The sequence below is a fragment of the Talpa europaea genome (genome assembly GCF_964194135.1).
Source record: "Talpa europaea genome assembly, chromosome: 2".
NCBI classification, from domain to species: domain Eukaryota; kingdom Metazoa; phylum Chordata; class Mammalia; order Eulipotyphla; family Talpidae; genus Talpa; species Talpa europaea.
In genome coordinates this window covers 140,530,993-140,547,189 of record NC_140068.1, presented here as the reverse complement: position 1 = coordinate 140,547,189, position 16,197 = coordinate 140,530,993, and the positions used below count along the sequence as shown (strand labels likewise).

Sequence of the window (16,197 nt, the reverse complement as noted above, 5' to 3'; positions counted from 1 at the left end):
AGATATTATATTAAGACCACTCTGGATTTGAGTAAATATGGAGAGACTTTGGGCACTGACAAAGGGAAAACATTAAAAGAGAGTTTCATGGCAATTAGTGGGTTTTGGATACCCATGCCAGTCCTCACAGGTCTTTATACCTACCTCATATTCATGGAATTTTTTGTTTCCATGCCTGCCTCCTAGCCATTCAAATACAATATGAAAATGAGCAATGGAAGTTCCACAACAGACTTCAACCTTCTGGGTTTTTCTGATTGGCCCCAATTGGAAGTCATCATCTCTGTGGTGGTCTTCATCTTCTATCTAGTGACTCTTATAGGAAATACAACCATCATTCTTGTGTCTTACCTAGACACCCATCTTCATACTCCCATGTATTTCTTCTTAGCCAATTTGTCTTTAGTGGATCTCTGTTATACAACTAGTATTGTCCCTCTGATGTTGGTAAAACTTTGGGGTTCAAAGATGTTTATTACGTATGGAGGTTGCATGCTCCAATCCTTCTTTTCCTTGACTTGGGTGCCACAGAATGTCTCCTCTTGGCTGTGATGGCCTATGGCTGTTATGCTGCTGTGTGCCAACCTCTTCACTACATAGTAATCATGAATCCTCAGCTCTGCCAGAAGATGGTTTTGACCTCCTGGTTCAGTGGCCTTGGAAGTGCCTTAATTCTTTGCTCCTTGACCTTGAAGTTGCCAAGATGTGGGCACCGAGTGATGGACAATTTTTTCTGTGATAACAGCATTGTTCAAGATGCTTGTATCTATTCAAAAGTAACTGAGATAGTTTTCTTTGCTCTTTCAGTCATATTTCTCCTAGTACCCCTATCACATATTCTCATCTCATATGGAGTTATCACTCATGCTGTCATGAGGATTAAGGCAGCATCAAGATGGCATAAGATCCTCAATACATGTGTTTCCCACTTCACAGTGGTAACTCTGTTTTATGGAACAGCCATTTCTATATACATGCTGCCGCAGAATAATAGCACATCCCCAAATGGGGGGAAGTTCATTGCTCTTTTTTACACAATCATTACACCTGGCCTCAACCCTCTTATCTACTCTTTAAGAAACAAAGATGTAAAGAATTCAGTAAGGAGAATACTGTGTGTAGGAAAACAGTCAGCAAAGTCATGAGTCAGATGAAAAACATCAGAGTCTAGAGAGGTAAGGAAATAATATTGATCTTTAACATTAGAAGATGAAACAACTCATTTTCTCTAAGAGCATTTCTTGGGTATTAGGATATACCAAGAGTTGCACTAGGTACTGATTGTATAAATAAATAGGAGGTGGACAAAAATGAGGAAAGGAAGGAAACATTGAAATCCAAAGCAAGTCAATAGAAAAAGTTGTTCCTTATTTAACTATTTCTTGCATGTTGTTTTATATATTGTTATTCCTTTATTAAATAATGGAGGTAGTAGTAATTTATTGGAAAGGACTGATGCTCTTACCTGAAAAAACAAAAATTCAGCAATTTCATGTATGCTCACCATTTTTTACTTTAGCTTACTGTCAACTACATTCAACATCTGAAAGTCTCTGTGCTGCAGAATAAAATGACTTCCATTCTCTACAAGTATCTATTTCAGAGAATGGAAATTCTGCAAGGGAACTATTTCTGACATCTCAGTGCCCCTGCCATGTCCTTTCATGAAGTATTTGAAGCTGAATCTAAGGGTAGTAAAGGTCAGTGGTTTTTCTCTCCACTCCTTAATCCCTGTGGTTCCCAGATTTCCACAGTGAGAACAACTTCATTGAAGGCTCTGATTCCTTGCTCAGATGATTTTACAATAGTCAGTTGTGTAATATGTGATAAAAGTGAAGAATGTAAAAGAAGATGAATGACGTTTTCAAAAATTAGGAAAAAACAAATGGAATATAAACTTTATGGTATTGTAAATACTGTGGAAGACGAATGGTGTAGAATGGTGAAATTGTAGCTATAGGAAATGAGTATCAACTTCTCTTATCAGACATTTGGACTTATAACTTAAAACCTCTACTCATTTGTCAGCACTCAGTTATATTCTCACCTCATCTGAAAAGTACATACTAAGCTCATTCTTTCATCAGTATGTCTTTGAATTCCCTCCAAAATCTGACTACATCAGTATTATGGCCTTATCTCATTTTATTTGTTTGTACATATGTTAGAGGAAAAGGCATTAGTGAGCTTTTCAAAACATAGAACCTCTTATTCGTGTATGATTTTGCTGTATCTAAATTGGTTTCCAGCATAAATTAGATTTTCAATAAATTTCCATACAATGATTAAATAAATGTTTTGTAACAAACCTATTTACACATGATTAATTCTGCAGAATATGGCAAATAGTCATTGAATAATAAACACTTGAGCCACCTCTTCATATTTTGATTTCATTAAGATATAGGAAATGGCTGAGACTTAAGGGCCAAGCCACAAAGGATGGCTTAGTTTTTCTTTACACGCATAATACTATAGGCTCTACACAACATGCCTTTGTGGCATCCATATCTGAGTTTGCAAAGTATAAAAACACAAAGACTGAAAGAAAATGTTCATTTTCTCAGGGTCCAGAAACAACTAACTTTTTAATTAAGTTCCTTTTAGTTTATTCCCATTCATATTAATGTTTGGGTCACACGCACTAGCCTGCTTTATTTTCCACCATGTATGCTGTATATCAGATATATCACCTTCAAGGGAACAAAAAGTGACTCTTGGTGGGTGGGGTGGAGAGCATGACAAAAATCTTAATACAATGACTGGTGGCCTCTGAAGAGCTACTGCACATAAGCAGCATAAACAGATAAACACTATAATTATGGTATTAATATTTCACTGGGCATTACTGCAACACATTTTTTTCCTGGGCTCCAGATACCCGATTATCAGTGTATGGGCCCCAGTTGTCAAATTTGAAAAACAAGGCTAATATGTCTCTAAGATCTTTTCAAAGCTTGACTTTTAGGAATACTAATCAAGTGGTTTAAAAATATTATACTATAGTGGAAAGAGTGTGGCTTTGGTGCCGAGGAATAAAACCCGAGTGTCAACTCCCTTCTAGTTAAATGCCCTGTGCAGGAAATATCATGTCCTTGGGCCTCAGTTCTCCTATCTGTAAAATGACAGGAATGCTGATATTACTTCACAAGTCTATAGAGTAGATTAAATTAGGCTGTGTATGTGAAAGTGACTTTTAAGTAAAGAATGAATTATAGTACATACCTATATATTATAATAAAAGCACTATTCACCCTCTACATTAAGGGATACTACCACCAGGATTAAACATCTTTTTTAAAAACAGATTTGTTTATTTATGCATACAGAACAGTGGTGCTGGGGTGTGTGAAAATTCACTAGAGAGAGTGGGGAACAGAACAGGCAGATGTACTGAAAAATACTGCTGAGGGGAGCAGTGGGCAAGACAGGGGAGGTCTGCTGTGCCATGTGGGTTGCTCCCTGGCCGGGGATTGAACTCATGCTGCAGTGGCTGGTGATAGCTTGATATTGCTATCTTTAATCCTTGTGCCTCCAGGGAGGCCCTGGATTAAACATCTTAAAATATGCATTTCAGTCACTCAGAATCATGCCCAACAGTCTCATCTGTCTGTCTGTCAAATAAAGATCTGTTGTTAAAAGTCCTCAGGAACCTTAATGTTAGCAATCACAACACCTTTGGCAACATTAATTAATCCACTGTATTTTGAGGTCTCTCTGGGAAAGCAACTAGGAGGACAAAGCACATTTAATAATGACAAGTTATTTGTAACATTGTGCCTGGCAGCCCATTAAGTGGTTGTCATAGACTGATAAGACAGAAATTCCTAGAAACCATGGTAATCATCTGCTGCTGTCCATTACCCTGACTAACTGGCACCTCTGGGACCCTCACAAGAAGAATCCCCCATGTCCCCTTCCTATATGATCCTTCACCTGGCTACTGCTGGGGGAGATGGTTGTTGAGTGTTAAGTTGTCCCAGTGGTGCCACCCAACAAGAAAACTTCCTTTGTGGAAACTTTGGTGGTTCAGACTTTGGCTTTCAAGAGACAAGTGATAGAACTCAGTTCTAGTCTGTAATAATTTTGGAGACTCCTCTGGGATCCCCTCTTGCTCAGGGTTCAAGGACTGAGAAGGGAGATCTCTAGCCAGTCCCACAGCAGCCTAAGCACTTTTCTCTGAGAAGGGCTGGCACTGAGCCTCCTGCCCTCCTACGCAACCATCCTCAGCTCAGATGGCATGTTTTTTTTTTTTTTTGATTGTTTGCTTTGTTTTTTAAAAAGATTTATATATTTATGCATGGAAGAACTGGGGTAGAGGCCAGAGGTACGGGGTAGCGGGATGAGAGGTTTCACCAGAGTAGGGAACAGAACAGGCAGACTGACTGAAATACTCTGCTGAGGGGAGCAGCGGGCCAGACAGGAGAGGTCTGCTGCACCATGCGGGTAGCTCCCTGGCTGGCCGGGATCGACCCCCACTGAAGAGGCTGCATGTGGACAGCTTCACAGTGCTGCGCTCAACCGCCTGCGCCACCAGGGAGGCCCTCAAGTTTTTTTTTTAATGATAAGCATAAATCTTTAGGCAGCCATGTCTTATAGTATACTAGGAAACCTAACAAAGAACAGAGTTTAACCAGATACAGCTTCTACAAATTTGTTACATGTACTTAAAGATATTTAAATATTATTGGACCACGTGGTTCTTAGGCAAACACAATTAGTGCTGATCCTTTATATTCAATAAACATGCTGCATTTTATAGTTAATCTGTTTTTATTAGCTGCATCTTGCATGGGTCATTTTATTCTATACATATATATATTTATTAGCTGAATGAGGGCTTGGAAGGCATCATCTTTAAGAAACTTTCTGGGCACATATCCAGGCTCCATGTTTGGTTTCTATCTGGATGGATAAAATTTAAAGGAAGGGAAGGAGGAAGAATGATGTAGTGCAGGGTGGAAGTCGCCTGATGCTAAATGGACAAATTTCTCCCAGAAACCCACCCAAGTTTAATAAAGAATCTCTCTCCCCAGAAGAACTCCAGCACCTATTTTCTATAAATCCTGAAACCAGATCCAATTTACATCTTCATCCTGTTCCTTTCTGGTCACTGTCCAAAATGTCACTTCTGCTAATGATCCAATCCATTCCACTGTCTGCTTGGTGCTGCCTCCTCTGGGACCCAGGGTGACAAGGCTCACCACCTTGAAAACACACGTGTCCACAGAGCCTGTGGGGACCACGAGGTGTGGGAAAGAAGCTCTCTGCCTGAGTCTCCCCCCATGCCCCAACCTTCACGGGATCTGAGCTCTCTCCAGTTTTGCTTTCTGAGAAAGCCTCTTCTGAATTCCTATTGGGTGGGTCTTGTAGCCAAATCTCCCTTGCTTCCTCACATTGGTTTTTTCAGGCCTGTTACTCCGCCACCTCCTCATTTCTGTTTTACCACCATATCAGATGTTACTTTTACCCCAGGACTTTGGCCCTGTTAATAAATAGAGAAAAACCAAAGCTGTAGGTAGGAACTCTGCCAACATGAGATCAGATTTATTTATTATCATGTCCTGCTGACAGGTGACAAATTCTGGCTGGACAACTGGGAGGGTTTTGTTTGTTTTAGTAGTTGGGGGACAAAGCATAAGCAGCTCTGAAAGTGTTATGCTTCAGCATCTACAGTGTGAGCTGTCAGTATTCCAGGTAGCCATTGCCTGTGTGAATTGTAGCCACCCACACAGTAGCTCTCTATCTTTGGAATCAGTTGAGGCCTAAATATCATATTTGATAACAAGAGTAAAAAACACACTTATAACATGAAAGAGGGTCTCTCATTTTCCTTGGATGACAGTTCAATATAAGAAAAAAATATATTTACGTGGGGACTTTTTAATATTTAGTGTAACAAATCTAGCCAACACTGAAATCTGATATAATGTAGAAAAATGCATTTTGTTGAAAAACTGAAGGGTTGGCTCATTGTTTTCGAGTTCACACTTGAATATTATAAATAAAAATTTAAATAAGCTGGAGGGGAGCATTTTATTACTATTCAAGCTAACTTTTTTAATGCTACTCATAACTTTAAAATTATGGGCTAATCTCCTAAATCATATATAGTTTATGGTTTTTATAAATTAAGAAATTCTGATAAAATATCCATAAACTTGAAATATATTTTAAAAAATTGTGAGCAGTTGACACCCAATTTCAGGGATATATTAATTGTAAAATTAATAAGGCAGACAAAATAGTCCAGATAAATGACTTTGTAAATTTTGATATACCAACCCATTTGAGGAAATTTGAAGCATAATAAAAGAGTATTATGAATATGTATTAATCTAGTAAAAATATGTGGCTCAGTGAAAAAAGGCAAAATATAAAATTGAATATGTACTATGATAAACTATAGAAAATACTTGCAGATTTATAAAAATTAGACTTTAATGTAGAAAAGTCAATATAGTACTTTTTTTTCTGAATTAAAAATATTTTTGAATGGATAACCTTTTTTTTTTTTTTTTTATAGAGGCATGCTTTATTTATTTAGTTTGTTTGTTTGTTTGTTTTATACATGCACTGGGTACAGTCAGAAGCGCGGGAGGGTGAGAGAATTCACCAGAGCCAGAGCGGGGAGCAGAGCAGGCAGAAGGACCGAAGTACACTGCTGAGGGGAGCAGCGGGCGGCAGGAGAGGTCTGCGCACCATGTGGGACCCTCCTCCGGTGGCCGGGGAGCAGCCGGGGATCGAACCGGCGCCGCAGAGGCCGCGGGCAGCTTCGCAACCCAGCGCTCAACCACTGCGCCACCGGGGAGGCCCGAATGGATAACCTTTTTATTAAATGCTGAGGAACAGTGACCATGATGGTCATGTCAGGATGCAAAAGAAATCATCCCATACCCCTCTGCATTCTTCTCTCGCTGGATGTATAATCAAACCAGCATTAGACAGGTTAGCAAAGGAAAAACAATCAATGTAATAACGTATGTATGGAGAATACACATGGTTCTAAATAAATTCTAAAGAATAATGAAGAGGACCAAGAATATTTGTCCAGTGTTTTAGGATCTGGGACATGAAGGACAGAGAAGGGGAAACTTCACATGGGAGCGGGGTGGCTCATCCTTATTGAGACTAAAGTTAAGATTCTTAGAGAGAACATATTGATAAACCTTCAAGATTATGAGATCTCCCAAACTGTATTATTTTAGTTCATTAAAGGGAGAGCAGTGCTCGCTTCTTCGATTAGGAAAAGCCCAGACTCTTAAGACATACTAATCTCTACTTCAACCAGGGAGGAGGCAAAGACTTGGATAAGAACAAAAGCGCCTAACCTTCAGGGCCCTCACTGTTCTCAATATAAAAAAATCTGCAATGTTTAAGTAATGGAAACAGAGCCCCAGAGCCTCACTGGGCCTCAGCAGGCCATACCAAGGTGGTGAGAGGCCTACTCTGGGCCTATTGAGAAAAGTCTTTCTGAAGCTTTTGAACACATTCTTCAACCTTCTCAAATTCTATGGTGAGCCTGCCATCAGCCCAGAGGCTCCCTCTGCTGGGCATATCTGGAACAGACTTAAAAAAAATCTTAATTTCTTCCCTCTTTATTCCAGTTGAATACTTCCCTCTAGAGGGTTTCCACACTCCACCCTCTTCAAGTCCGGAACAGTGACACTGCAGTGTCATCTGTTTCACTCGTAGAATAGAAGGATCAGCTTATTGTCTCTAGGAAGGCCTGCTTTAGCTGATGATCTCATTCTGATTCTTAAAAATGATCTTAAGTACAAATCCTGGGGCTGAGTGGGGGGTTGGGGGAATTCTGGGGATGCAGGGTGCTGAGAAGGTTTGATTCTTTGGTGGAGATAAAGGATGAGGGACAGCTGTAGACTAGAGAAAAGGCGGCTAGACAGAGGGAAACTGGAAACTCAGAGAAGGGACAGAGATGAAAAGAAGCAACATGTACTGAAGGTGTACAAAGAGGCTTTAATCCATCCCGTATCGTGTAAAGATCAGGTCCTGCCAGCAGTGATCGTCTCTTCCCTGAGACAGCTTACCCCTTAAAAAAAAAAACCTTAGAAGCAAAAACACAATTTATTTACAATTTTAAAGCGAATATAGAGCTCTGCGGCCTAGAGGAAAACTTCCTCACAACTCCAGACAAAATGCTCAGCGGAGTGCTGTGTACCACAAGACAACCCCACAAGAAGGCCTATTACCAACAAATGATAATTTTAAGCATATTATCAACAGTAATTGTAAACATAGATGGTTCTTTCTTGGGGAATAAACAGACTGGCTTCCCTGGTTCTCACACTGTCTGGAGGGAGGAAATAGGTTGGGGTCACAGTGGGGACAGCACTCCTGCCAGCTCCTGAAAAGGAGCAATCTCTACCGAAGTGGTGGGGTTTCCAGCTTCAGGACCATTGAGCCCTCAATTTCTCCCTTCAATCTGAAAATTCAAGACATTTTATGAGCAATGTGAAACCAGTGTTGCATAGACAGAAAGACTAATAATATCACAGGAGAAACAGTTTCAGCCATAGACTTTGAGTCTATTTTGAGTAATACAGGAATTTCATACACAGTGAAGACAGCATCACTGGGAGTAAAGATGGATTTTAAAATAAAGTGTTGAGACAATGATAGACAAATAGATCAAAGATTTAAAGTAGAAGCACAAAAGCCCAGAAGCACTCAAGAAAACAGGTGAAATGCCCTGATTCTTGAAGTGGAAAGACCTTCTAAGTATTACTCAAAAGCCATGTAAGAAAATATTGATAGATTTAATTACATAAAAATTAAAAAGTTGCATAGCAAAACTTATCATAAGGAAGTTAAAAGACAAGTGACTTTCTGAAAAAAATATACTTTGCCACTCATATTACAAGGAGTTGATTTCTAATTATATAGAGAGATTCTAGATCTGGAATAAACCATTGTCCCTCCGCACTATATATCATGTATCTGTGGAAAGAAATGAGGAAGACTCATGTGTCCTGGTCCAGGCACAGCTCCAGGACAGACTCAACGGTGAACAATGAGAGAAAGTGTGTATGTATTATCCCATGAAAGAGGGAAAAGAGTGTATATATCTATATCTATATCTATGTATAGATAGATATATTTTCTGTTTGTTTGTTTCTATTTATATAAAGAAACACTGGAAGGGGAGAGTGTGGATGGGAACAAAGGTGTGAAACTTGATATGTTAGTGTCATGTGGCTTTGATTTCGAATCATATTATTAATTAAAAATGAATTAAATAAAAAAGATAGGAACAATGATAGGGGAGTTCTAGTAACATTTTGTCTTTAGTTATTTATATATTTTTAAGATCCAACTATTATAATTTTACCACAGCCTGTAATTTGCAATGCTACTTTTTACCCTTAAAATGTAGAAATCCTACTCCTGGGAACCTATTCTGAGACAAATGTGAAAATGACTGTAATTTATGTTAAGTACAGTTTAAAAAATCCAGTAATAGGTGAATAAGTAAAATAAAAGATGCAGCAAATATGGAATATTATGAATAGTGGCCAGGACTCCATTTTATGAAACAGTTATTTAGTATTTAACCCTCTGTTTTAATCCATTTCTGTTTTTATATGCAGAAAATATTTTTTCTAATTTAGATTTATATGTGCACATTGCCAAAAAACTGAAAGATATTGGGTGAAGGAAAAAAAAAACCTAAATTCCCTCTCCTCTATCAGTATTCCCCCTTTTTTTACTTTGACCATATATATATATATATGACATAGTAAAAGGGGAGCATCAAGATAAGAGATTTTCTCTCTCATCTCTTTTTTCCAGCTACATGTGATTGTTTTATGACTTAGAGAAATCCATTATTTGTCATGTATCCCTTTGTAAAGAGGCCTTACTGATCTTCAATCAATCCTGGAAGTCACGTACCTTTTGTACTTTTCTCAGTCTCTCTCTCTTCTTTCCTTTTAAAAAACCCCGCCATCAGGAACAGTCAAACCTATAGGAGTAAAAAACAGAATTTCTATGTCACTGCTGTTACCTGTTTGTCTCAGGGAGATCTCAGACCATTAATGTGACTGATTTCAAGTCTCTAAGCTTTCATTGAGGTGTTAGATCAAATATATTTCTGTGGCCAGAATATTAATTAAAACAATACATTCTTAGAACTGTAACATACCACAAAGAGCATCTTATCTATTGGTTTTCAGACATTTTTGACTCTTTTTCATGACCAAGAATGTGCATTCAAAAGCCTAATAACACAAGTGCCTTGAAAGAGCAATTAGCAAAAGCTAATTCCAGGAAGCTGTATAGTCTATGATCTATTTTATTCCTTAAGTCATAAAAACCAATGGCCTCATTCTATCCCTCTGCTTTTGCAAATGGAAGCACAATAAGGTAGACTAATTACTGAAGCTTACCAGGTCTCCTCTGCCACAGATGTTGGATACCTCAGGACTCAGTCCTTTTACCCCTTTCTATTTACTCTTCTCTACCTCAGTCACCCCATGGTGACTTTATCCAGTCTCATGGCTTTAAATGCCACCCGCATACAAATGAGGCCCCAGTTACATGGAGAGCTCCACCTCAGCTCACTTCCATCTTCCCCAAACTACTCTAGTCAAATCTACCAGTGACTTTTTTTTACTGCTAAACCAGGGACTATTCCCAGGCATCTACTCACTTCATTGAATCAGCAGTATTTGAACCCACCTCATAAACTCTGAAAACTTCACAACAGGGTATCTAATTCACTTTCTTTCAACTCCACCACAGCACACCTGCTTCTCTCTCACCAATAACCATCTTAGAAAAAAAAAAATCTTTCTTCTAGCCCATTCTTTCAGCCATATTAAGTTTGAGAGCTAAAAATCTAAGAAACCAATGGATAAATTAAAAAAGTCATGATTATTCAATATATGAAGAAAATCTAATCACCATTTCAAAAATGTAGAAAAGGTAAAATAGAAATGAAGGTAACCATTTAAATATTATATAAGGGAGATTTCAAAAATTGTAACAAATGGTATCTTAAAGGATAAACACAATACCATGCTAAAATACAGAACTAAAAAGGGGGACTAATTGTTGATAGTATAATAGGTAGCTAAAATTATTACTCCACTTTACTTTGGAAATTCCTAGCAAAAGCAGTACAAAAAGAAAATAAAATGCTTCATTTACATTGAGGAAAACCAAAAAAGAAAATTGTTTACTATCTATGACTAGAAAAAAACTCAAGAAGTTCTAGCTTAAAGAGTAAAGAATACAAAGTAGATTAATTATAAATATTAAGTCTACAAATACAATTAATCAATACATTTATTCCTAGCAGTAAGATCTAAAAAAATGAAAATGAGAAGTCTTCCATACACAATAGAAACAAGCCTATAAAAAACTAATTAGAAATAGAATTATGAAAGGTATAAGACTTACATGAAGAGATCAGTAGAAAAGGATAAGAATACAGAAATAGATCTCATTATGTAAGAATTTAATAAATAGCAGAGATGCCATATATCAGTTCAGTGGAAAATAGCACTTAACAAGTGGTATTAGGACAATGTGTCATCCATCTGGGAGAATGTGAACTCTGATTTTATCTTAAACTACATACAATAAAGTAGCGATGGATTAGAGACTAAATTATTTTTTGTTTATTTTTTCTTAAAGATTTATTTGTTTATACAAGAACCAGGGTACAGGCCAGATACCTGGGAGAGTGAGAGGATTCACCAGAGACAGAGTGGGGAACAGAACAGGCAGACTGACTGAAATACACTGCTGAGGGGAGCAGGGGGCGAGACAACCCTAACTGAGAAGCACAACAATCATGTATGTGTACTGCTAGATGTACGTAAGCCTGAATGAAAAGGAAAGCAGTTTGGGGATGTACTATTTCTAGTTTGGGGAAGGAGGAGCAGGGATAGGAAATGTCTGTCTGGCAGACATTAAGGGATGGAAAGAACTGCACCATGTGGGTATCTCTGCGGCCGGCGGGGGTCAGACACACGCTGAAGAGGATGCAGACAGCTTCACAGCTCAGTGCTCAACTGCCTGCTCCACCAGAGAGGCCCTAAATCATTTTTTAAAAGCAAACATTTTAAGAAGAAAACCTAGGAGGTTGAGTGAATAGTGATGTAGGGTTAATTTTTTTACCTAAGAGTGAAAATCAAGATGCTACAAAAAATACATTTGTGGTTAGAACATTTAATATTAAAACTTCTATATCATAAATTACGTATATTTAAATGGAAAATACACCACACAGAAAATGTAGGAAAAAATGCAAAAAAATCAGAAAATTTTCTCTATTATATAACAAAATCAATGGGCCAAGAAAAAAAAAACAAAAAAACTGTCCAATGGAAAAAAAGAGCAGGAGGTAGAGGCTGGAATCCCTAAAAGAGATATGCCAATCCAAGTGCCAATAAATCTAAAATAAGCGTTCACTAAGGGCCACAGAAATGCAAGTCAAAGTGACAATGTGAAATAATTTTACACCCTTCAGACTGGCAGAAATGAATGAGGCCCCCCCATTCTAATGGTAGGAATGGAGGAAGGAGAGCTGTTTCCAGTGCACCTTGGTAGCTACTGACATTTGAAATGTTCTATTTTAGCAATCTCGGCATAGGACTCTTGTTTATTGCACCACGGGGAACATTGGTAAATGGAATAGAAAGCTTATCCACTGGAAATTGATGAATAAATTGTTACTTTGCATGCACTTTAAATTATTTTGATTTGTAAGAATCTTCAAAGATGTTTTGTAAGCAAAGAGCATTTGTAAACAAAGCAGCATTTTGTAAACAAGCCTAACTGAGAAGCAAAACAATCATGCATGTGTACTGCTAGGTGTACTTAAGCATGAATGGAAAGGAAAGCAGTTTGGGGGTGTACTACTTCTAGTTTGGGGAAGGAGGAGCAGGGATAGGAAATGTCTGTCTGGCAGACATTAAGGGATGGAAAGAGCTGAACTAAAAAATGGAAAAAAGAAAGACTATTATTAGAGTTCAGTGCCACAAATTAATGTACTTAAAAAAAGTAGATTAAAGAATTTTAGGCACATATATTAAAAAAAATTCAAAGTGATTGGAGCTGCACTAAAGTAGAGCAAATCTTTTACTTAGGTGTGAAAAAAATGACTACTAAAATTGAATCCCGAAATAAAAGATTCAAAGCTTAAAGGGGCAATTTAGGGGCCGACTTTAATTTTTTTTTTTTTTTTAAGATTTATTTATTTATTTATACAAGCACTGGGTACAGTCAGAAGCACGGGAGGGTGAGAGAATTCACCAGAACCAGAGCGGGGAGCAGAGCAGGCAGAGGGGCCGAGGTACACTGCTGAGGGGAGCAGCGGGCGGCAGGAGAGGTCTGGCACCATGCGGGACCCGGGATCGAACCGGCGCTGCAGAGGCTTCGGGCAGCTTCACAAGCCAGCGCTCAACCGCTGCGCCACCGGGGAGGCCCACCAACTTTAAATTCTTAATGTCGTGTAGCGCCACCAGAGTTGCAAACCCTGCACACGAGAAACTACGGTTAGGCCTGGAGTGGGATGTTTTTTGAAAAAAAGATTTATTTTTATTTGTTTATGCCTGCAAGAACCGAGGTGTAAGCCAGAGGTGCGGGGAGGATGGTGAGGAGCCTGAGAGGAATCACCAGAGATAGTGAGGCGCACTATCTCACAGCAGATAGGCGGATCTACTGAAATCCACTGCTGAGGGACACAGCGGGTGAGTCAGGAGAGGTCTGCTGCGCCATGTGGGCATCTCCCTGGCCGGGGATCGAACTTGTGCTGGAGGCTGGAGCTAACTTGATAGTTAACTCCAACCCCTGTGCCACCAGGGAGGCCCCTGGAGTGGGATTTTTCAAAGTTCACCAAAATCAGTAGTTCTGTTTATATAAAATCTATTAAGAACTTCTGGTCTTTAGTTTTCCAACTTCCCGGCACCCAAGCTCCTCGTCCTGACCCTGGCCGCGAGGACGCACCAGTGGGTTCCCCCACGGACACCGGCCGGGACCCCCGCGCCGGCGGTCCTTGTCACCCCAGCCGGCCGCCCCACATCTGAGGGCGCGGCCACGCCAGGTGCTGCCGGCCACCCCATTGTCAGCAGTACCAACCCCCGCAGACCCCCAAGCCAGTAATGACCTTGGGGACACAGCAGGACCGTTTAAAACCACAGGGGGCCGGAAAAGCGGGTCAGACGAGGCCGTGCACGTGCAAGCCTCACCTGGGGAGCCCCAGGCGCGGCTGCAGGCACTTTACCACCGTTGGTGGGGACTCGCCTTCCCTCCCCCGCCCCGTCGCTAGCTTGTGGGGGTCTTTGGCAGGCTACGAGTTGTAAACCCCTCAGGTGTGAGGGAAAGATCCCCACCCCAGGACACGCTCGCGGTCACCCGAGGCAAAAACGCTCACTTGGTGGCCAGGATGGAGGCGCCACCTAGGCCGGGCCAGGCTGAGGTGTGGCGCGGAACCAAGACCGGCCTCAGGCTACGCCAGGAGTGCACTAGCTCTTTCCTTGAGAGAGGTTGGTGGCTCTTAAAAGAGCCGTTGGGTTGTAGGAATCTTCCAACTAGCTTACTTTCTCTTGGGCGCCGCCTTCTTGGGCTTGGCGGCCGTTTTCGGCTTGGTCACCTTCGCCTTGGCCGCCTTGGGCTTCACAGCCTTGGCCTTGGCGGGGCTCTTGGCGACCTTCTTGGTCTTCACAGCCTTGGGCTTCTTGGGGCTCTTGGAGGGCTTCTTGGCCACCGCGGGCTTTTTGGCCTTTTTGGGAGTCTTCACCCCCTTTTTAGCGGCAGCCGCCCCCGTGGCCTTTTTAGGCTTCTTAGGAGCGCCGGCCGCCTTGGTTTTCGAAGCCACCTTTGTGGCGCTGGGCTTTGCGTCCCCGGAGGCCGCCTTCTTGTTGAGCTTGAAGGAGCCCGAGGCGCCGGTGCCCTTGGTCTGCACCAGGGTGCCCTTGCCTACGAGGCTCTTCAGCCCCAGCTTGATGCGGCTGTTGTTTTTTTCCACGTCGTAGCCCGCGGCCGCCAGCGCCTTCTTGAGCGCGGCCAGAGACACGCCGCTGCGCTCCTTGGAGGAGGACACGGCCTGCACGATCAGCTCTGACACTGAGGGGCCGGCCGGCTTCTTTTTGGCGGCGGCCACGGCCTTGACGGGCTTCTTCGCCTTCTTGCCGGCCATGGGCTTCTCAGGGACCGTGGAAGCGGCGGGAGCCGGCGGCGCGGTCTCAGACATGGCGAGACGAGAAAGTAAGCTGCTAGCGCCTAACTAGGCAGCAAGACGCCGAAGACCCCAGCGCCGCTTATTTATAGGGCGGGGTCGCGCTGTGATTGGTGCGCGCCGGACACGCCCCCCTGGCTCTAGCGCCCCCAGAGGTGAGTCCCGCTTCTACCAGCCTCAGGCGATCGCCGCGGCCGCCGCGAGCTGGTGCCTCTCGCCTGGGCGTGCGCGCGGATCAGCCGCCCGGGTGAAGACCGAGCAAGCAGGAAAAGGGTCGCCCTCTGCCCCCCCATTCACACTGAAGGGGACTATTTCCCTTTCAAAAGCCACGTTCCTTACGGGGGGGAGGGAATTGCTTGTAAATAAAGCGATCACATTATCCAAGGAATTTTCACCTGTAATTTGGGGACATTCATGTCTTAACTGGTAAATGTGAAAGGTGATCTCTTCAATCTCAGGGGGCAGAGACGAAAGCGACAGGGTTGTGCAGGGTTTACCGTCTTGGACAAATTCTCATCAGTGCGTTGCCCGGCAACACCGGAAAGCGACGTCTGCAGATCTTTTATATATTATGGTCACAAGAGAAATCTAGAAAGTTAATTTAGTTTACACAGCAATTAAAACAAGCTTCGCATGTGGAAAACTTAGTGTGCAAACAAGTCCTTAATGTGCACCTTAGTTTTGTTTATTCAGTCCAATGCACTTCATGAATTTTGAACACTTTCCATTCCTATAACACATCCCAAACAGGTTGCGCTCCGCCAGCATATCCACTTCAACAAAGATTCATGAAGCTCAGGAGCTAGCATAGGAGAGATTACACGCTGGGTGGGCTAAACGGTTCCCTGACAGGAATTTAAATTATTTTAGGAGTAAACCGAGAGGGCAAAGCACCGGGGTAACATTCTAGGGCAATCTTCATTTATCTGCCGCTGCAAAGAGGACCTAAAAGCATCAACAGCATTATAAAGTTTTCACACTATGACTCTAGT

The 16,197-nt window shown here is 41.5% G+C and overlaps 2 protein-coding genes across 2 annotated transcripts; one reads left to right on the top strand and one right to left on the bottom strand.

The window, feature by feature from the left end:
• Positions 1-207: 207 nt before the first annotated feature.
• LOC311188383 (olfactory receptor 2G3-like) lies at positions 208-1,145 on the top strand (the record flags this gene model as incomplete). The annotated part of the gene is given in 2 exon segments (XM_084259484.1): positions 208-499; positions 502-1,145. Coding segments are annotated over 2 exon segments (936 nt in total).
• Positions 1,146-14,370: 13,225 nt separating this feature from the next.
• H1-1 (H1.1 linker histone, cluster member) lies at positions 14,371-15,352 on the bottom strand. Its single transcript, XM_084227981.1, has one exon. The coding sequence runs from the start codon at positions 15,218-15,220 to the stop codon at positions 14,564-14,566; it is 657 nt and encodes a 218-aa protein (XP_084084107.1). The 5' UTR covers positions 15,221-15,352; the 3' UTR covers positions 14,371-14,563.
• Positions 15,353-16,197: the final 845 nt, after the last annotated feature.